General features: G+C 55.3%; 1 protein-coding gene across 1 annotated transcript in view; it reads right to left on the bottom strand.

Moving 5' to 3' along the window:
- Positions 1-17,736, bottom strand: part of PADI1 (peptidyl arginine deiminase 1) — a gene marked incomplete at both ends in the record, with an annotated part of 32,717 nt that extends 14,981 nt beyond the window's left edge. The window contains 6 exons of the mRNA XM_084243127.1: positions 472-597; positions 726-843; positions 2,144-2,205; positions 2,713-2,785; positions 4,023-4,203; positions 17,645-17,736. Coding sequence (XP_084099253.1) covers positions 472-597; positions 726-843; positions 2,144-2,205; positions 2,713-2,785; positions 4,023-4,203; positions 17,645-17,736 — 652 coding nt within the window. The remainder of the gene's footprint in view (positions 1-471; positions 598-725; positions 844-2,143; positions 2,206-2,712; positions 2,786-4,022; positions 4,204-17,644) is intronic.
- Between the last annotated feature and the right edge of the window lie 4,854 nt (positions 17,737-22,590).

Here is a 22,590-nt window from a genome sequence, read left to right as displayed (position 1 = left end):
TCTGGCAGAACAGTTCGCTTCTGAGCACAGGTCTGGGCCTCGGCTTTGCTAATTTCTGCTCCGTGGCATGCCCTCCCCACCCACTGCCCTCCAGCCTGGAGGGTGCTGGGGAAGCATCCAGAGCTCATTAACCCAAGGAGAGTGGGGGTGGGGGGGGAAGGGGAGCAGTAGAAAGAGGAGGACTTTGCAGCCTAGAAGACTGGTCAGATGCCTGCCCCACTCCCATTCATTGTGTGACTTTAACACTGCGACTTCGAGCATCTGAGCCTCAGTTTTCCCCCTCTGTGAAATGGGACCAGTTTCCAAGCCTCCCTGGGGAAGGTGTTCGGTGTTAGTGGAGTGGCTGCTTGTAAGCTGCAGTGAGTTACCCAAAAAAGGTGATGGCAGGAAGGGAGGGAGGTGGAGAAGAGAAGAAAGTTTGAGAAGCAGAAGCCTGAGCAAGGAGGAAAGGGGCCCCACCAGGCCACTCACCCCTAGCACAGAAGACCCCCACTCTTTTGGAATCAGAAGACGGCACATTCAAGACCAGCTTGTGGCTGTCGAAGAGCTTGTCGGGGCCGTCACAGGTCAGCACCATTGGGGACATGTCCTGCAGGTCTGGGGAGCAGGACACCCTTGAGACCACGCTCCCTCTACTCCACCCCCAGGCTTTCCTCCGGTCCCCCCAAACCTTCTGCACCCCCACCATGACCCTAGACAACGCATATTCCCTTTCTATCACTCACCATCCAGGGAGGTCAGCTGACTGCTGGCCAGGTCGACCCCCTGGAACTTGACATTATCCCGGTCACAGTTCACCAGCAGGACAGCCCCGTAGCCCTCGGGGCCCCAGCGCCAGGTTTTCTGTGGCAAAATAAGAGAGCTTGGGGTTGGCGGGAGCCAGGGGGCTCTGGGAAGGGGTTCTGCTGGTGGCTAGTGCTGGCTGCTCTGTTACCTTGGAAACTTTCTTATTTGAGGTTTGCTTAAAGATTTAAAGAAGGTTCCTAGATTAGGGAACTGGTGCTCCAGGTCTCCAAATCCAGAGTCACCCCATCCTTGAGCAGTGAACAACCTGCACAACCACACACAGTGGCCCCAACTAGCCATCATGCTGCAGGAGGAAGGGTGATGTCACCCAGAAAGGGCCTTCACCAACCTGCTGAATTTTGACCCTGCCTGGGGAGCAGCAGCCGCCTCACCCTGACCTTGATGGGGCTGGAGAATCCCCAGGATGCTCTTTCCATCCCAGTTCCCTGGGCCTGTCCTGCAGAAGACTCAATGTCCACCCGCTGTCCTCCGCAGGCCTACGGGAAGGCCTGAGCCGAAGAGGGAAAGAAGGCTGAGGCCCTGCTCTGTGACCTCAGCGCCCCCCAAGGTGCCTCCGCTCTGTCTCCACCAGGTGCCCCAAGGCAAGTCTCACTTTCCTTATTTCACACAAGAGGGAAGAAAAATTCTGGGAAGTGAGCTCCAAATCACAAAGCTAGAGGGCCACCACCAGCCTGTGTGACACTCTTGTCCGCCCCTCTGGGTAAATAGGCTCTGAGCCAGGGCCCAAGACATGACTGGCACCATAACCCCCACCCAGCACCTGTGTCCAGCAACCTTGTGCAGTGAACAACCTGCACAACCATCCGCAACAGCCCTGCCTCATCTTGTCCTCAAAGCCTTCCGACCCAGGCTTCCTGCCTAGACTCTTTCTCTGCAAACCACCCAGCCTCTGGCATGGCTTCCAGCTACTTCACTCCACCTTGCTTCTCACGCTTCCGGGTCTCACTGGGGCTGACCCCCTGGCCTCCTCTACCAGGCCTGGCCTTGTCTTCTCGTTGCCTTCACTCGGTCACCCAGGAACCTTTCATGATTTGCCACCTTGTTTAGGGATCCAAGTACAGCCCAGGAAATAGAAAGGCAGCGAGCAGAGGAAACAATCCCAATTCCAAGGTGACACAAGAGAGGCTCAGAGAGGGTAAGCTGTTCTCCGGGAGTCACACAGCAGCAAGTAGGTCACAAGGTAGATGCTAATGCCCATTTATGCCAATTGGGAAGTCCTCAGATGGGTTCCCTGCACTGTTGGGAACCATGTCCTTCTGGAGGGAAGGCCATCCCACCCAGGACCAGCCCCAAGCTGGCTTAACCCTGCCATCTTGGGGCAGCCAAAGAGCATCACCTTGTCACCGCGGCTCCTCGTCACCTTGCCCGTGCGCCTGGTGTCAACATCAAGGGAGATGTCTGAAAAGGGATGGAAAGAAGCTGGCAGGGCTCACCTCGCCCCATCTTCACACCTGCAAGCTTTGCCCCCTCCCCAAGCCCAGGAGAACCAGGAATCCTGTTCTGTGGACTGTGCCCTACACCTGGGAAGCAGCCCCCTGCTGTTCTTGAATTTCTGGGTCATCCGTGCCTGCTGAGGGGCTCACGAGGCTGGCCCTGCCTCTGACAGTGGTTCCAGAACTGTCCTGGAGCAGTTCCTGGGCCTCTGGCTCAGTGCTGGGTCTTGTCATCCAGGGGTGTGCAACAGGTGGGACTGGGGAGGTCTGGAATAGCTCTAGCAGGGACAGGGCAGTTTCTAGATTCCTGCAGCCCTCAAGTATTACTGGGCCTCCATCCTGAGGTTTCACAAACCCAGCTCCTCCAAGGTGGAGGAAGAGGGCACCGCCCTGCACTCAGGGCCCCTATGGCCCTTAGACAGCCTACGTGGGGGGACGAGGAAACATACGGAACCATGGAGGTGGCACTTACCAACGCCTGTGAGGTAGAGCACGCTGTGGCCCAAGGCGCTGCCCTCTCGCTGCCCGAAGTAGGAGACCTTCACCTGTGGGGACACCGTCAGCCCTAAGCCAGCATGGCTGCCCCTTCAGAGATGGGGGTGGCAAGCGGAGTGAGGGTTCACCCACGAGCCTGCTGACAGGCGGGTAGTCATTGGAGTGCCCAGCTCCCTAGCCCCCCACCTCCACTCCCACAGCCGCAGGTCAAGATTCACAGGCTCCTGGCTGGGATTCAGAACTGCCTTCTCCGCGAGAGAGGAGGACAGGTCCTGAACTGGGGACAGACGGGGGACAGATCCTAAAGGGAGTAGTTGGAGCCTAGGGAATTTGTAGAGATCGCAGAGAGAAAAAACGAGGGAAGGGGCAGCTGTCATCCTCGACATTGAGAAGTTTCTCCATCTCTCTAGACCTGTTTCTTCACCTGGAAAATGGGGTCAATGTAATTCCTCCCCCCACCACCCTGTTACTGTGGCCAGGAGCGCCCCATCTCCACGAGCCCCTGGGACACTCGGCAGGAGGCTCCATCCTGGGAGGCCCTCAGGGCCCTGTCTGCAGCTCATAAGCAGAGAAGGTGGGGTTCCAGCCCCCTCTCGGTGGCCACACTCTGCCTTTTCCTTGTCTGGGGAGAAAGGGCCCTGAGCGCGAGCCAGTGGGTCCCTGCTGAGGTGGGTGCGTAGGGCCGAGTGAGGAGGTGGCATCTGTGGAAGAGGCAGCGTCTTTCTTCCTTAGGTGTGGGAGACACACACGCATCCAGATGGGGGCCTGTGCATGTGTGCAAGCATGGGGGGGTGTGTGCACGCACACAGGTGTGTTCAAGCATATATTCAAGCACCGGGGTGTGCATGCATGTGTGTGAGCACGGGGTGTGTGTGCATTGCATGAGCATGGTGTATGTGTGCTTGCACACATGCATGCACACAGGGTGTTGCTACGGAGTCCTGCCTGCACGAGAGTTGGGGGCTTGTCTTGGTGGTCTGAGTCTATGTGTTGAGTCCAGGGGCTAATGAGGGAATGTCTGTGAGTGTGAGGGGTGACTGTGCAGACTGTGTTTTATGGGAGTATGTGTGTGGGGGTGGGGGGCGCACACACCCAGTGTTTCAGCTTTGGAGTGGGTTTGTGTATTTTTGGTGTCTATGGAGTTGTAGCAGGAAGCGTGTTGGTGTCAAAAACTCTGTGGGCATCGGTTGAGTGCTGGTGATATGTGAACGGGGGTACTCTTTGGGAGCTCCCACCTCGGGTGGGTGGGGAGCTGCAGCCCCTCCCTGTGGGGCAGTGGCCTCTTACCTTGAGATCATTTAGGTCCTTGCTGGCTGTGTCCACGGACACCACCACGTCCACGCTGGCACTCAGGGGCCACAGGGCCTTACCTGTGGGTTCTGTCACCCGTGCAGGGTCATAAACCATGAAGATCTCCACCCCGGAGCTCCCAGAGACCCCAAAGTTCTCGGCACCCTTGGGTACATCACTGATGGAGAGAGGAGAGAGGAAAGGGTCCAGGCGCTCAGGAGATTGACCGTAACAGTGTGGTTGGCTGGGGCTGCCACGCTGCAGAAACAGCACCCCGAGTAGCTGGGCGCAGGGTCAAGCCCTGGGAGTGATGCGGCTGGGAGATCAGCCTGGCTGAGCACCAGGCTCCGTCCTGGCTCTGTGCAGATTCCCACGTGACTCACCCAGGCACCAGTCCCCTGGCTGCAGTCACGCTGACCTACTGTGGCTCCATGAAGCTGCAGGCTGTCCTGCCCAGGGCCTTGGCACTGGTTCTTTCCTTTGCATAGAATATTCTTCCCTGAATAGATCCATTTTCCCTACTCTACAGGGGAATTCAAGTACCCAGTGCAACTTCTCCCCATCCACCTGATACACCACATCCACAGGATACCCCAAAGCTCTGGGCTCCAGAAGAGGATGGAGAAGCCCTCAGTCTGCCAGGTGCCAGGCCAGGCCACTGTCTCCAGACCTGAGCACTGCTCCTCAGGCTGCTTCCAGCCACAGCAGGCAGGGGCCAGCCTTCCTGGACCAGGGGCTCAGAGGGGGGCTCTCCAGAAGGAGCTGTAGGCCACCTGGAGCTCAGCCAACAGTGCCTGGAGAGACCTTCTTGCCCATCTCTATCCCCTGAATAAACTTGAAACTTGTGCGTCTCTGGGCGAGGCACTAAGCCAGGCCATGGGTCTTAGCCACATGGAGCTCATACGCTGGAGGCAAAGCTGGACAAGGAAGCTGCCCTCCACTCCGGGGCTCTCCACTGCTGCCCCCCAGAGCCCAGCCATTAGCTACCACCCAAGGTCATTTTCAATGATAGATGGCCCTTGACTGCAAGATGCTGGGGCCAGAGGAGACCTTGGATATATCCTCTTGTCTCTACCCTCTCTGGACCTCTGAGAACCCACCCAAATAGTAAACCCCCGGGAAAACCCAGACGCCCCTCACCAAGGCCCTCCCCCACGGTCTCACTGTCACAGCAGCCTCTGTTGACAACAGTCATGATGGTCGTAGTAGCAACAACTCAAGTCCTACACAGTGCCTGGCTCTCCGTGGCTCCCCAGGGCACCCCTCACTTTACAGATAGGCTGTGTGGAGAGGGGCCCACTTAGATTCGCGACTACTGACTTCCAGGGTTCCTTGACACCGAACGCCAGTCTCACGACATTCTAGGGGCTCTTTGCTCCGCCACATCCTAGAAAACCCTTGCATACCTGGGACCTCCCTCGCCTCCTCCCTCTCCTCTCCCCACCGCTTCATCTGCCTGCCCGCCTGCTCCTGGGACAGCAGCTGCCCTGCCCCAACTCTCGCTGGGAGCCCTGTGCCTCTCCAGGGCATACCCCGTCCTCACCTCTCCTCCGTCTGCACCGCTGAGCAGACAGGTGTGCCGCAGGGGTCACCCATCCTAAAAATCACCCTCCCTCACCACCTACCCCCGCATTTCTCCAGCTCCCCGGGTGTTGTGCGTACCTTGCACGCTTCTCTCCCCCCATTGTCCCTGCAGCCTGCCTCTAGGGGCGCTCACTTCCCGCCACGCCATCAAGAGCACGTGGACACCAAACCCAAGTCCTTTCTCTGCTTCCTCTTGAGGATCCTTCAGCCATGTGTGATCCAGGTGTCAGCCATCCTCCTCGAACTCTCTCCAGAGGGCCTCTGAGAGAGACGCACAATCTCTTCATTTCTTTCTCCTCTCTGGCTGTCCCTGCCTCCTCTGCGGCTTCCTTCTCACGCCCTGACCTCCTCGCTCCAAGCCCCCCAGGCAGTGGTGGCTGACAAATACTTAACAACCAACACAAGGGGTGGGGTATTTATGCACATATGTTTATTGTGAATGCTGCTGATATAAATGATGTGTAATGCACAACACACAAATAATAGCACATTACATATTACTCTTTAAAATTGTTGTAAATTCTGTAGTCACGTGTCACTTAAGGACAGTGTGGCCAATGGTGGGCAGCATATATGACAGTGGTCCCAATAGGCTGCACCACATGACCTAGGTGTGCGGTAGGCCGGACCACCTCGGCTTGTGTGATTCCGCACTGAATGTTTGCCTAATGGCCAAATCCCTGAAGGACACATTTCTCAGAACGTGTATGTCCTTACAGATGGTGTCTCCAGTAACTGTAGCCAACTCACAGCTGCAGCTCAACCAAAGCCACAAACGGAGGTGCATCCCACTCTGTTAATTCTCTCCCAGATAAATGTGTTGCCATCACATCTGATTTGGGACATGAACGTGGACGGATATTTTCATTTGTGTTCAAGAATCAAATGAAGGTGAAATGATCAACTTCATCAAGGACATGGGTAACAACTTCTTTGTGCCAAAAACCCTTCCTAACTTTCTGAGCTCATCACAATGTAACAACTATCGCAGGCTTTTAAGGTTCATTTGCATTGTCAACAGTGAATGGAGTCCTGGTTTGCAGCCCATGCCAATTCCACTGGTATAAACATTTCCATTATGGCCGATTCCGAGATACTAACGCAACCTCATGGAACTCAGCCTTGCAGAGATGCACAACAGAAGGACCCCACCACACAAACCACTTCTACCATACAGAGGCAGACAGTCTCTGGAGCACAGATAAAGGTGGAATCGAGTCAAATAATTAGGAATCAATACACTTTGACTATCTATTAGCTTTGTTTTTAATATGATTTATTTAATTGTAAGTGTATAACGTTTACTCTTAAATAATGGTTGTATTTCGCAAAAGGCTCATAAACTTCCTTAAAAATGAACAATTGCTTCCCCGTGGGGAAGGACCCTGCGAACTCCTAAAAGTTTGTACTGGTCATCCTTCTCCAAGCCTTCCCTGCAGGACTTACAGCCTTTTCCCAGGAGACCACACTAGGGGAAAAGGAAAGAGTCAGAACTTTCCAGTTTTACTGGATGCTGGCTCTGAACTGACACTGACTCCAGGAGAGCCAGACATGGCTGTCAGCCAGAGTCCAGGCTCGTGGTGATTAGGTGATGAGTGAACTTTTGCCCAGGTCCATCATACGGCAGGCCCCGTGGGCCACCAAACCCATCTTGGTTTTCCCGCTAGTTCTGGAAGATAATCGGGATAGACACACTCCAAAACAGGCAGAATCTCCTGCTTGGAAGCACATGGCCTCAGGTGTGGGTAACCAGGTCCTCTGCTCTGTCGACACCCAGAGGTGATCCCCCACCTGCCCATAATCCCCACTTTCTCATCTCCTGACTCTTACAGCTTTTTAGGAATGTCTTTTGAGCAGTCTCCTTGGGTTTCTAACAGGCATCTTAAATTTAACATGTCCAAAACCAAGCTCCTTCCCCCCACTCCTGCCCCCAGCAGCCCCCAGCTGCTCCATCCTCAGAGTCCTGGTCCTCTCTCCTTCCCTCACTCTCACCCCCTGGCCATTGCAAACCCTGTCCGTGACTCACACCCTCTCAGGGAGCTGACACTCTCACCCCCCATGCTGACACCCTGGCACACACAGGCTGCTCCCCACTCCCTCTCCTACTGCCCCCCATTCATTCAAACACAGCTGGCAGAGGGACCCTTTTCAAACAAAAGTTACATGGTGTCCCTTCACCTCACAACTTTTGCACAGAGCCTCTGGCTTCCTACCCTAGTGTTCCCCCTTGATCTTCCTCCAGTTCACCAAGCTTCTGGCCCTGTGGCCTGCAGGTTGGTGGGGAAGGCTCAGGTATCAGACATCGCTGTACGCACACATCCTCATTTCCATCCCAGAGAGGCCACATATTATGATGGTGTGGCATAAGTGACACCATGAACCCCGCCCTCTAAACCCATGGCTCACCGGCGCTCCAGCCCTGGGCACCTGGCACCGGAAATATTTGACATATTTTCTTATTGTCCATCTCACTTGTTTCTCCCCCCAGAATTCAGGGGCTTTTCCCAATTCATTCTCACTAAGCTGTCGTCTCAGCACCTGTGGGCCTGGAGTGCACCTGAGCTAAGTAAACCCTTGCTTTATGGATGTGGTTGGGGCAACCCAGCAAGTGAGGGGGCCTTTCCGGGCCTGCCTGACTGAACTGGCATTTGAACCAAACTGGCTGGCCGCAGACCCCTTGCTCATGCATCAGGAGAGCGAGTAAACACAACACCAGGGCACCCAGCTGGCAGCACAAGGGTTTCCGGTGCGTGGGAAACTTGGGCTCCACCCCTCCCAGGGACTGCCATTGCCAGGCACAGCCCTTCCTAGGGAGGCAGGGGCCCATGGAGCCCGTCCCCAACTTGGGCCCAAAACTGACATCTCCAAGACAGTTCTGGCCACACAACACCCTGCTTTGGAGCCTTGGTAGAAAATGATAATAATAACTGTGGCGGGGCAGGGGTGAGGGGGTGGGGGTGGGGGACGGGTAGGACGGTGACAATGGCGATGATGAAGTAACTCCTCAGGGACTGTCAAGATCTTCTGAGCTCAACCTGTCTTCCTGAAGTTATGAAATCCTTGCTCCCTACTTTTTTTTTAGCAGCTCATGTCTCAGTTCAGCACCCTGAGGTGCCAGGATCCTGGGCTCAGCTTCTTTCTCCCCTGCAGGTGCCAGGTGAGTCTCTGAAGGGCACTTAGAGAAAGGGATGCCTTCCCAGGCTCACCTGCCCTCTGGAGTCCTAGCCCCACTGCCTTTGAGGCTGGCACCCATCACCCCCACCCAGGTGATCTGCCCGGTGCTGCTATCAGGGTGAAAAAGCACAGGACAGCTGGTGGCCACGTGGAGAGAAGGGGCTGTGGCTGCTGGCTGGTGTCCACAATTGGCAGCTTATGCCAGGCAGGCACCTGGCCACCTCAGATTCTCATTCCCTTGGTATCCTACCCCCACCCCTGCCCCAGGCCTTGGAGATGGGGTTCACAGTGCACTGCCTTTCTCTCAGATCCCAGGTCTATGGACGGGACTGTAGATAAATGGCTGTTCTGGTGGGGATGGGGAGGGGGTAATAGATGGATGTAATGGGGAGTGTGGGAACTTGGGGTGAGCTCCAGTGCCCTATAGTGCGTTGTGCCTCACCAGTTGCTCCACAAGAGCCTCCCCAGGCTGCTTCCCTTTGGTCACCTCTCACAGTGCTGCCTCCAGATCCAGCCAAACCCCAGTAGGCAACTCTGGTGTGTCCCCAAATTCAGTCAGGCCAGGTAATGGATTTGAAAGCACCTCTTTAAATAAGAAGGACCGCAGTCATTACCATACAGGAGACACCCATGGGAGCAGTCATTGTTGTTGTCTTTACCTTCATTTCCATTGTTATGCTGATGAGCCTGCTACACTGCCTGGCTCTCTAACCTGGTGGGGGTCCTTCACCCCTGGGGCAGAGGGAGCTTGGGGAAGTGGGGGATCTTTTTAAAAGTTGACAATAAGTGGGATTCTTGAATACCCACTTCAAAGGCCACCTCTTTCCTATCCTCTTCCCTGGATAACATGTGGACCAGGTGGAGGGGCTTCAAATGGGGTGGGGTCACTAGGCTGCTCCAGTCATGGCTCCCCTCCTCTGTGATACAGAGAACTCCTTCCCAGGGCTGTGGAGGTGAGGAGACTCCAGGAGGATGCACTTGAAGTGCTTTGCACACAGTAGGTGCTTGGTAAATGTTCAGGGCCATCTCCTGTTACTCTTGGTAAGAATTTACCTACTGTACAGAACCCCTACTTCATCGCGGGCAGGAGACAGGAGGGAGCCCCGCACATGTGCACACAGCAAACGACAGGCCCCAACTAGCCCGCATCACCAATGGGAGGTGATGCCGCCTCAACCCCAGCAGAAGGAAGAAAGGGGTGTTCTCCCCCAGCAGCAGCCCCTCCAAAGGCCACACAGGGGTGCGGGCCTGGGCTCTGAGGTGTCAGATGTCTCAGCAGGACACCACGCTTTGCAAATTACCTTTCCAAGTAAACCCATTTTGTTGGTGAGACGACTGGCTGCGTTCTGTTTGAGCCCACATGTCCCCAGAGCCCCCAACAGCCCTGCCCATTGAGGCCAGAAGCCCGTGTCCTTTCCTCTGTCCCCCCACAGCCCCGACCTTCCTCAGGGCGCCTTCCCAGCTCCTCTGGGCCACGCAGCACAGCTTCCTGCCTGACTCGCCTGCCACATCCCTGACCCTGTGCCCAGAGCAGGGCGAGCTGCACCAGCCACTAGAGAAGCTTCGAGAGACAAGTGGGTCCTGCGACAGCCACATGAGGCTTGGGAGGGTTGGTAGTGGCCTCCCAGCCATGCCCACTTGCTTTGGCTGGGTGTGCTCACCGACCTGGCACAGGACGGTGTGTCTCAGGGATCATACCAGAGGCAGGTAAGATCGGGGTGATGATTTCCAGCAGCTACTATGTGCCAGGCTCACACTGAGCTTCTGATACCTGTGATCTCACTCCCAGGTGCGGAGGCTGTCCTTGTTTAACAGAGCTGGCACGGGGAGCGCTGGCACAGGGAGAGCTGGCATGGGCGGAGGGAGCAGCCAGCCTGTTTTCTATCTGCTGCTGCTCCATTTGACACCAGAATGAAGGAGTGTGTGCCCTGAGCATGCCCCGTGGGCACTGGGGGTGGAGATGGTGGGGAAACAGGGAGGAAATGGAGAGGGCTGAAACTGCAGTACAGGGTTCTCACTGTAGTTCCCTGGGAGCTGGCAGGGGAACCCCTAAGCAGAATGTGGGGGACAGAGGTAGAAAAGTCATCTCCCCTCCCCCCACACACATATGAACCTTGCAGGGACGAAGTTGGTGCAGACCAGGACGATGGCACCCGTGACCTCTGGCCTCTTCCTGCCCTAGACAGCGAGACTGTGGAGCCTCTGCGTGGGCCTTGGACAGAGAGGGGACTTGGAGGTCATTGGTCAGCCCCTACCCCACGCGGGCTCCAGCTGGAGTACTTCCCATGACCGACAGCTCACTGCTCACCTCCTCTGTGCTTTGACAGCTCAGGTAATTAGAAAGCTTTTTCCCTTTGCTTGGTTGTGACCTACCTCCCAGGAGCTTCCACCCAATGGGGCTCTGCAGGTCACACCCCATCTCAACTGTTAGGAAGTTTGCCACGGGTTGCTAGGGAGAGGAGACACAGTCACAGAGAAGTCCCTCCCCTGCCTCCCATCCTGTTGCTGCCTGGACAGCGCGAGCCAGCATCGGGCCCAGAGCTTGAGCCCCCACTCATCTCGGGTCTGGGCGGGAAGACAGAATGGCGCTGAGCCAGCCTCCAGCAGGGTGGGTGGAAGAGGCAGCTGGTGGCAAAGGACGAGTGTGCCTTGCAGGACTGTCCAGGGCACTGCTGGGGGAGGGTAGAGGGGGCAATGTGGAGTTGGGCAGAAAGGCTGAAAGAAACAGTCAAGCCTGCGGCCCTCCTTCATACCTGGTAGCCACCTGTCCACCAGGACCCCCGAAGGGCCACCTCCCAGGTGCCCTGGACTTGACATTCCCTGAATTAAAGCTGCAAGCAATGCCGTGGGGGCAGCCAGCAGGAGCTGGCAAATCTTGGATGCGGCCAGTTGCTTGGGCATTTCTGCCTGGAGCCCAGACCCACCATGGCCACAGGGCTTGTGGGCTCCGGGGACTCCCCAGGGCCTCTTGAGGCTCACATTAGTGCTGTCGGCTACTCTGCCTCAACATGGGCTTCCTGAGCACCTATTGTATGCCAGACACCACGCTGGGCACACCCCAGGAAGCAGAGATGAATCACCCCTGGTCCTGCCTCCAGCCCCATAGTAGCCCCTGCCCGCTGAGCAGGGGAGTGAGTCCTCTCCCCGGTTTACAGAAGATGAACTGAAATTCAGAGGCAGGTGACACACAGGGCAATGGCGGCCGGGCTGGGACTTGATCCCACTTGGGTCTGACTCCAAAGCGCATCCTCTCCCCTGCCCCCGCTCTACCCCTCACACTGATCCAGCAGCATGGAAGACTCCCAGATGATGGGCTCTCTCGGGGATCAGGAGACCGGGGTTCAAATCCCAGCAAGGCAACTGCAGGCTGTGCGACTTTGAGAGAGTCTCTCCAACTCTGGCTCAGTTTCTTTGCAGAATGGAGGTCATGAGAGGTCGGGCCGATAGACTTGTGAGATCTCATTGAGATGATGTGGCGAGACCTAAGGATGCTGCTGTCCTCACTGTCCTCACTGTCACAAAGGTACAGGGCTTAGGTCCACCTGGGCCAGAGGGTCACGGAGAAGAGAATTCTAGCCCTTCCCTTTGCTCTCAGATCTGGCCAAGAAACCTGATCAGCTATACCGCAGTGATCATCACCCGCTGAAGCCTTTACAGTTCCGGCCTAAGATGGAGGCCCTGACAGGTGTGGCCACATCATCTCTGGGTGTCCAGCAGGGAGCTGGACAAGGAATAGGAGAGCAGTGACGTTTGCTAAATGACCACAGCGGGGGCCACATCGGTTCAGAGCCCCCTTGCTGTGGCTTCCTCTTTGGCCTCCCCAGAGCCCGCTGTGGCTGGCTGAGTTCGGGGAGGGTGGGTTCCCATCTCTCCAGCTGGCATTTTCTCCAAAGTCTAGAACCACACAGGGCGTGGCTGAAACCTCTTTCCCTCCTTCCTGAGATAGGGATCTTGGATGCTCCTGCCCTGTCATTGCCTAGGGACCGGTGAAGCAGGGAGCCTGGAATGAGGGCCCAGCCTAGCCTGACCTTCTTCCCAGTGCCGGGGCCCAGGGGGAGGGGTGGCGGGCTCACTGCGGGTCTTCCCAGCCGAGGCAGTTGGGATGGGGAGCAGAGCATCCCTGAAGGAAGAGCCCCGCATGGAATGTCGGAGTCATGAGCCACCGCTCTACTCAACCGCAGTTTCCCCATCTGCCAGCTGAAGCATGCCATGCTCTGCGGGTTATGAAATTCCTCCCCTGCAGAACAGGCTGAATTCACAGGCACAAACAACAGGCAAGATTTATCTCCAGCTAGCATGGGAGAAAACAGGCTCAGAGAGGCTAGGTGACTGGCCCAAAGTCACACAGCCTACAAGGACCCGCCTGGCCCCAGGCAGCTGTCCAGTTCTCAGCAGTCATTTATTGACTCTCAGATGGCTCCACCCCATGGAACTCCCTCCTCTGGGGCCCAGTCAGAGTGCAGGATGGCGACCAGCCTTCCTCCTGCCTTACCCGAGTCTAGAAGCCCCAGCCCCTCCTCCCCTGTGCCCAGCAGCCTCGGCACTCAGCCTGGCTCAGGCCACACAATTCACCCTCTGCCGAATCTTACTCCAGACTGCTGATTCCCCTTTGCCCACCCCTTCCACCGTGGGGCCTGAGACCCAGGCAGGGGCGAGGAAGGTGGGGGGGCCACGAATGTGGGGAAGCATGATGGAGGTGTGCTTAGCCGGCTTTCAAATGGCTTGGGATTTAAAAACAGGGTGACTGGATACCCCCACTCTGCCTGGATGCATCATTTGGGATTCCCCCACCTCTCCGGCCCACAGTTAAGGTCCACTTCCCAGGTTCCCTGGGTGACTGTGTCCTCCACCGGCTGTGGATCTGCGGTTGCTCCCAGCCCACACCCCACACTCCTCCTGTTGAGCCTCAGGACCCCCTGGGAGCACAGAACAGACTCTTAGAAGCCACTGAGAAGGGCGTGGAAGTGTCTCTGAGCAGAGCAAAGGAGAGGGCAACTCTTCACAGGCAAAGAGTTTGGGGGCTGAGAAGGAATCAACACTGTGAGGGAGGCCATTCCTGGCCTCTGGAATCTTCTCTCAAGTCCACCAACTCAGGGAAGCAGTTTTCCCCTCCTGAGCCCTCCCAGTGACACTGGCCCAGCCCCTCCGTGAGAGGAAGGGCAGGGGCCGGGTTGGAGAGAGAACCGGGCCTGAAGTGATGAGGGCTGCGCAGGGAAGAGGCGGCAAATAACAAGGGGAGATTCCAAGGCAGAAATCTGAGAAACGCTCGGAAAGCAGCAAAGGGCCCGGGGAGGGGAGACAAGGGGAAATTCTCGGCAGGTCTCAAAAGGCAGGTGGCAAGTGAGACCAGGCAGGATGGCTGTAGAATGAAGGTGCTGACCTCTGAGGCCCTTCCTGACGCCAGCGTTCACATTTCCAAAACATTTATCTGAAACCTTTAAAGAGTTTAGAGTCCTCCTCCAGATTCTGCCAGTCCCGGTTCCTCAGGCCGAGACTGGGCTTACAGAGGACCCGGCTCCAACACTACTTCCAGCAGAGGAATACAACGCAACCACAGGGTGGCGAGCAGGAGAGACGGTCCTTGGTCACCCTAAAGTCACAGCCCGTCCAGTCCCTGGAAACTGTCAGTCTTTGTGAATGAGTGTCGGCATTAATCCTGTAATTATCCCGTGAAGAGCACAATTATGCTTCATTGTACTTCTGTGCAAGCTAAAAGCATTAATTTACTTAATGTAAACACGAAGAATAGCAACACCACACATTTTATAACTCTGTTTTGGCATTTTCCTTTTTTGAAGTACAGAGAGCACCCCCCACCCAAAAAAAAAAAAAAAATCACAAGACGACACCCCTGCTGGGTCCAGGGAATTCTACCAACCTTTGACCCAGAGTCTAATTTGCTTTGATGCTTTTGTGGGGTTGAAGGAGCCTCAGGAAAAATCAGCAGACAGGCCCTGTCTCCCACCCCGCCAGCCTTCTCCGCCATCCCCAAGAATAAATGCCCACTGTGGCCTCCAGTGTGGGGCTCAGATGCCAGTCTCCAGGCAGACATGGAGGGTCAGGCTGACCCCTGATGGATTCCCCACGCTGCCCACCCCTCTCCTTTGGCATGAGTCCTGTGGGGACCCCCAAGTCCCAAATGGACAGATAACAAAGGCAATCTGGCCAGACCCAAAGGTGGGGAGCTAGCCCCCTGGGGTGAGGGGCAGGATTTGTAGCACAGTTGAGTTAGGAAATTTCTAAGCTCCCTTGGGCTGGGATGCCTGGGACACACAATTACCCCAAACATAAATATTTCTCCAAATAACCAATCCACGCAGCACCTGGGGGGATTAATCACTTCCCGTGATGTCACCCCCACATGCTCATCTCTACTAGCTCTCCCGGAGGGCTCAGGCTCAGGGCAGCTCAGGTGCCCCGCATGGTCTTCTTCTGGGGAGCGTCCCCCTTCTACCAGCAAAGCCAAACAGAAACCCCTTTTTTGACCTCAACTGGAGCCAGGCAGTGGTAAAGGGATGGAAGCCCCCAGTGCAGCATCAAGTGTAGCCCCTGTCTCCCAGCATCCCAGCCCCTGGGGGGAGCTTCAGGCTCTTAAAAACCTTCCCAGGCTGACAATTCCCTGCCCTCCGTTTCTCCACCTCCCAAAGACCCCACCGGCAGGAAGTTCTTAGGTCTATTTTTAAACAGAATAAAGTTCTCCCTTCCCAGTGGCCATGACCCCAGTCCCCACCTAGGCCCTGGTGAAAGTTCCTCAAACGTTCGTGGGAGCCTCTCCCACGATCACTCGGGGGCCCAAAGCTGTCCCCCTTCCAGAGTCGACCAGAGCACAGCAACTATGGACACCCAGGCAGCTTTTCTGTGCCCCTCAACTGGGCTGGGAACCTCAAACCACAAGTGAGGAGGCTAAAGTACTTGGTGACCCCAAGGGGGTTCCCTCGTGGGGTTCCCACCACACATCCTGATCTGCCTTCTGCTCCTCCCTCCCTCTGAAACATGAGGGGAAGAACAGGTGCCAAGAAAAGGAACCCACGGAGCCATCAGAGCTATAAGCACATCCCTCTTCCAGCACACCCAGCGCCCAAGGGTGCTCTGTGCACCCTGAGCCTATTAAAGTGACTGCTATTTTTTCACTATTTGTCAGACGAGGGAACTGAAGCTCAGAGAAGTGCTGCAGCTCACCTGGGCTCACACAGCCACAAACGGACACAGAAAGTGTGTCCAGCTCCAGCGTCCACGTGCTTTGCCTCCCCACTAAGTGAAGAGGGGACTCAGTTCATCGTTTCAGGGCTTGGATGGGGGACCCCAGAGGCCAGCGGCTTGGCCCAGGCCAGACAGACAGGTAGCAGCAGAGCCAGGACCAGAATCCAGGCCCCGGACCTGGTTACAAGCTCTGGCCTGAGTGAGAAGCACCACCAGGACCTCCGGGGCTGAAATTATCTTCCAGACATAGCCGTGGGATGAGGGAAGGGTCAGGAAGGTGGGGACCCCTTCCTGCTCTTACGTGAAAGCAACGTCATATAAAGGACAGGAAGCTTAATGAACTGGGGTTTCAGCTGTAGACTTGGCTGTAGAGCCTGGGAGGGAGGGACTAGGGTCAGGTCTACCCCGAGCTCTGGCTCTGGGCCCGGGGATCAGGTCTTTGGCCTCGGGCCCTTGGGTGAGGGTTCCCGCTCTGAGCCTTGGGGCCAGACTTTGGAGTCTGGGCTCTGTGATCTGACATCTGAGTGGAACTGGAGCGGCTTTTTTATTTTAATACAAGTTGGCCATGTAATATACTAAAAAACATCTATTGTTTATCTGAAAATCAAACTTAACTGGGTAGCCTGGATTGTCATTGGCTGAATCTGGCAGCCCCATGTTACAAGGCTGGGAGAAGATGGCCTCTCTGCTGGCCAGATGGAGAGCCAGGTTCCACACCGGGACCCCCCACAACCTGCTCTCCCTCCTAGCTCATCCCTGCAGCCCCCTGAGGGGGGCAGGAGGGCTTCTGAGACAGAGGTTCACCAGGGACCAGGTAGCAGCTCAGACCCCACTTCAAGCTGACCCTCACTTTCTACCTCCTCTTACACAGGGGACCCCCACCCTCAGCAGCCCCCCATTTGCAGGGGCTCCAGCCCAATCTGACTCCACAGGGATGGAGTTCAGACCACCAGCCCCCATGTCCAACTCCCTCCATGGCCAGGTAGGGAAACTGAGGCTGGGCCAGGACCCTGAATCACCATCTTGGTAGAGCCGAGACAGTGAGGACATGGGCCTTCTGCTGCCCCTCAGCTGTCGTCACTGCCACCTCCCCCATCCCCGCCGTCAACCCCACCATCATCACCGTCACCACGTCACAACAAGCACAAGTCCCAGCTCTCGTTCCAGGTTCTTTTCCTTTTTCAACTCACTGAATCCTCCCCTCACAACTCCCTCAGTCACCCTGGCTGGCACCCAGGGATCAGGCTGCCACACGCCCCACCCCTCGATCTTGATCTTGGCAAGTTTTGGGGGAGGCCCAGTTCCATCCCTGTATTAAGCAACAGTTCATTCTGACGCGCTGCTCCAGTTCCACTCAGATGTCAGATCACAGAGCCCAGACTCCTAAGTCTGGCCCCGAGGCTCAGAGCGGGAACCCTCACCCAAGGGCCCGAGGCCAAAGACCTGATCCCCGGGCCCAGAGCCAAAGCTCGGGGTAGACCTGACCCTAGTCCCTCCCTCCCAGGCTCTACAGCCAAGTCTACCCTCCTGGCTGTCAAAACAGCCTCCTGCCAGCATCCTGCAACCTGCCCAGATTGCCCCCCAACGCCTGCCTCGCCACCGCAGGGTCCTCTGCGCTAGCCCCGGCCTCTGCGGCCAGGTGGGCGCCTCCCGGTTCTCACCTGTGAACATCCACATACGTCTCCACTCCCACCACACACACGATGGAGGTTGGCTTCTTCAGAGACAGCTGCACGGTTCTCCGTGGGGCCATCCTGGCCCCCACTGCCAGCCTCCGAGCACGGGCTCCCCGGCTCCCCTCCTGGGCACCTTGTCACCAGGAAGGAGCGTGAGTTCTGATGGGTCGGTGCTTTCGTCCTCCCTTTTAATTTCACCCTGTGACCTGATTAGCCTGGCTGAGCTGAGTCCCCACCTCCTGGCTCCACGCCCAACCCTCCTCACTCAGGGCTGTCAATCCAGGAGGCGGGGGGGGGGGGGGGGGGGGGGGGGGGAGGCACCCTCAGCCTCTCCGGGGGGTAGTGAAGGGGGGCTGCAGCTGAGGGTCTTAGACCAGGGCTTAGCTGCCAGCAGGTGCCTACCAAGCTCCCAGCAGCTCCCAGCCCCTTTGTTTAGTTTTGCCTCTTTCCTCAGAGTCCTTGGTGCCCAAACTCACGTAGTGGTGTCAGCTTTTCCTGAGGGTTGACTGTGCCGGGAGCCATAGATCTTATCTCATTGGCTTAGCAGAGTTGTTCTTGTCTGCAAAGAGATCTGGTAGCATATACAGCATGGTGCAGTCAGACTATCTGGGTTCAAATCCCAGCTCTGCCTCTTACCACCCTGATCTCGGTACATTTTGAAACTCTCCATGACTCAGTTTCCCTGTATGTAAGATGGCAGTTGGAACAGTTCTTGCTGTTGACTTGACGTGAACGTTACATGAGCCATAGGTGGGAAGTTTAGCACAATACTTGACACCTAATATTCTGTAAAAGAAATGCTGGCCATTGCTACTCTACCCTCATCGTAGGAAAGAGAATCGGGGGGCAGGTCACACTGCTGGTAAGTGGGAAATCCATAGCTCACAACCACATTCCCCTGACTCACTGCACTGTACCATACCCCAAAAGGTGAAGTTATACCCTTGTATAAGTTATACCTTTGCATAGCACAGATGGCGGAAGTCACCCCGGGTGAGTTATCTTGGCCAGTAAGTAGGCAGGGTCCTTGAAAAGAAATCCAGAAGATTACGTTGCGGGGGTGGGGGGGGTCCTGATTCATTTCTGAAACTGCCCACCTCCTTTTAGCTCTGACAAGTTCTGGCCTGTTGTCAGGATGTTTGTAGAATTTCACTTATTCATTTGACAAATATTTTTTGACCACCCGCACTGCGTTAGACACTCCTTTAGGTTTTTGGGAGATAACCAAACAGACCAGTGTCTGGGGAGCCAGGTGATAAGAAAAGTCCATACACAAAGTGTGGGTGCCACTTCATGGCACAGCGAGGTTCGGCCCATCAGCAGGAGGGTGATCCTGTAGGTAACGTGAAGGTGGCTGGATCCCGAACATATCTTAAAGGTGAGGCTAAGACAGTTTGCTGGTGGATTGAAAGTTGTCAAGAGAGAAAGAGGAGTCATGGGTCACTGGAATGTTCTCGGCCCCAGCAACTGGAAGGACAGAATTGTCCTCAAAGGGACGGGAAGCACTAAGGAGGGCAAACTGGGCAGGGTGTGGAAGATTCCATGCTGGACTTATCAGATATGACATGTCTGCCAGACCTCTGAGTGGAGACAACGAATTTCAGGTCATAAGTTCCTCCATAGTAGATATCAGGAGTGATAAGGAGACTTCCCTCAGGATTCAAGGGATGCCCCTCTCCTCAGCCACAGGATCTTCTCACCCCAGGCATCCATTGCAAAGTGTGGAAGAACCAGAACTCCCAGGTCCACACTCCTGGGGAGCAGGGAGAGGATGGCAAAGAGGGAATTGGAGAGACAAGAAACACCCTGAGTCTCATGGGGCAGGACAGGGATACGTCTCTCTCCAGGAACCCCCAGTTTGATTGAGGTTGGGAAACATAAAAATGGCTTAAACCTTTAGTTGTTTACTTTTGATTTTGGAGAGCTTTCTGGAATGATCTTTCTTGCTGCCAGTATATCTCACCCCAAATGTTCTTGATCTGCAAAGTTCATGACACTCAAAGACACCAAGGCAAAGTCGAGGTTTACCCCCTGGATACAGATCCCAGCAAAACAGCCCTTCAGGGATGAGTGGTCTCCAGCACCCCACTTCTACCCCTCATTAACCAGGACCTGAGCCACTGGTCATATGCAATATGAGGTGGAATGTCAAGAGTAGTTTCCCGAAGAGCACATGGGTCTGTCTCCATTAGAGGTAAATGGATGGATGGATGGATGGATGGATGGATGGATGGATGGATGGATGGGTGGATGGGTGGATGGATGGGTGGATGGATGGATGAATGAGTGGATGAATGAGTGGATGGATGGGAAAGAGGGAAGAAAACAGGTTGGCGCAAAGACAACGATGATAAAGGTGATGAAGGTGATGATGATGGTGGTGGCAATAATGAGGAGGAGGAGGAGATACTAGCCAACACATGTACGGCCCTCGCCCTGCATGGGTGTTGTTGTAAGTCCCTTGCGTGTACTCACTTTTCTAGCCCTCACAACAATCCTAAGTGAAGCCTGGAACCCCAAGTTCAAACAGACCACAGCATGAGTGGACAGGATGAGCTTTTTGTGGGTCATGGGCTGAACCAGGGCCGGGGAAAGTCATGGCGTGCTAAAAGTCCTGCTCTTAGAGCCGGAGGAAAGCGGGAGGGAAGAGCAGGGAGGCTGAAGGGACGCCCGAGCATCCCCTTTACAGACGAGGAAACTGCCTCTCAGACAAGTTAAGGGACCCTCTCAAGGTCCACAGCTGGAAAGTAGCCGAGCCAGGATTTGAACCCTGGTCATCTGATCTTGGATGGGCTTGTAATTGTCAAGTAGATCCCCAGGAGGTAAATTATCAGGCCCTTTTGACCTTCTTCCTCATACTTTTGTATATTGTTTGACGAGTTTGTGTATAAATCTTGTCACTGCTGGAGAAAAAAAAGTAAAGTCTCTCTTTGAGGAAAAATAAGAAGAGTTTCCTCCTCTCAGCTTCACTGCACTTCTCCCGCCCAAAAATACTCTGTTATTTGCTCCCTACCTCCCTTCCTCTTTCCTTCTGTTCTAAGAACATTCTTTTTAAGACACCATGACTTGCCCCAGTCCCTGCCCTGCCCAAAACACACAAAAGGTACACCCAGCACTTTTATTCTGTGGTCTCTTTGAACTCGGGATTCCAAGCTCAGTTGGTCAGATTTGGGAGGAGCAAGGGTAGGGGAACTAGGTGACATAATTGCCCACTCTCCCCTCTGGCAAGTGGCTACTTCACCTGGGAGGACCTGCTCTGGTTAGTCTCGCATGCCCCCCCAAGTAGGGGGAAATGCCCTGCCAGCTGCTGGAGGAATCCTGGGCCTCTACAATTCCAAAATGTCTCTTGAACAACCAAGGACACTGTCTATAGTCAAAGGGGTGTTTATCACTTTATAACCATGTCCAGGGCTTTATTTCCCAATTTTTTGAGCACCAAACATGTGTAGACAGATGACATGAATGTATGAAGCTGTTGGATACAAGGCAATAGGGAAGAGGGGCAACTGTGGCAAAGGGAATAGAGTCTACTTAAAACATTAACTTCAACATTTCTTAAGAATAGAACACAACGGGCCTCCCCGGTGGCGCAGCGGTTGAGCGCTGGGTTGCGAAGCTGCCCGCGGCCTCTGCGGCGCTGGTTCAATCCCCAGCTGCTCCCCGGCCACCAGAGGAGGGTCCCACATGGCGCGCAGACCTCTCCTGCCGCCCGCTGCTCCCCTCAGCAGTGTACCTCGGTCCTTCTGCCTGCTCTGCTCCCCGCTCTGGCTCTGGTGAATTCTCTCACCCTCCCGCGCTTCTGACTGTACCCAATGCATGTACAAACAAACAAATAAATAAATAAATACATAAATAAAAATACATGCCTCTTTAAAAAAAATATTAAAAAAAAAAAAGAATAGAACACAACAAGTCAAGAAAAACTGCTTTGTGTTAGACATGGTCCTTGGGCCATTAACTTGATACCCCAACATTGACTATTTATGGATAAGTGGATAAGGAAGGTGGTGGAGGAAATGACTGTCTGGGGAAGTTATTTGATGCCCACAAAGATAAGCTACCTGGGCCCAGGTGAGGCTTTGGCCATCAGGCATGGATTCCAGCTGCCTCGGGCTTTGTGACCAGTCAGCATGGGTTCTGGGCTGCTCCCAGGACTGCTGAGGCAGCTATGGACTCTTCCACTCTGGGGGACCCCTTTCCCAGGACACACACAGCCTGTGCCTCAACTTATCTAGGACAGTGTGGAGGGAGAGAAGTAGGGAGGGGGGTGAGGAGCAGGGAGGGAAGATCACCAAGCCAGGATCTCTGGACCCCACCCTCAGTGGCCCTCAGCACCACAGAGACAGCCCCACCAGCTCTCCAGAGTCCCCAGTTTCAAGCTGAAAGAATCCCAGAGATCCTCAGTCCGGCCTCTTAAATTTCCCACAGGGTAAATCAAGGCTCAGGGAAGAGCAATGATATGTCTGAGATGCCACTGTAAAGCCACAAGAAGCCAAGTCTTCAAGGATTCAAGGATTTCACACTCTCACTCACTCACTCATTCATTAATTCATCGAGAAAATGTCTCCCGGGTACGTTCGGTATATTAGTGCTGTTCTAGATGTCAGCATCCTCACCCCTCTGAGATTTCCCAGGTGGACCCCTTCCTTCCTGTGCCCGTGACACCCTGGGCAGGATGCTGGACCTCCAGTGGGTGAAGAGGGGACCCCCCAGTGGGGTTCTGGCTGAGCCTTCATGAGGCCAGATGACTTGGGGCCAGTGGTTTTAATGGCAGGAAGTGGTGAGGGCCCTGAGTCACCCAACTCAATCCACGCTGTCCCCTCAGCACCCAAATCCCAGACCCAATCTCCACCAGACACCAGATCATCAGGAATCACCGTCTCCTTCCTCGGCTCTGGGGCGCCCGAGAACCAGTGTGGCAGTGTCAGCAG

Source organism: Talpa europaea (genome assembly GCF_964194135.1).
Source record: "Talpa europaea genome assembly, chromosome: 9".
Lineage (NCBI taxonomy): Eukaryota > Metazoa > Chordata > Mammalia > Eulipotyphla > Talpidae > Talpa > Talpa europaea.
Note: the sequence above shows the minus strand (reverse complement) of the source record. Positions and strands in the feature narration are given on the sequence as shown.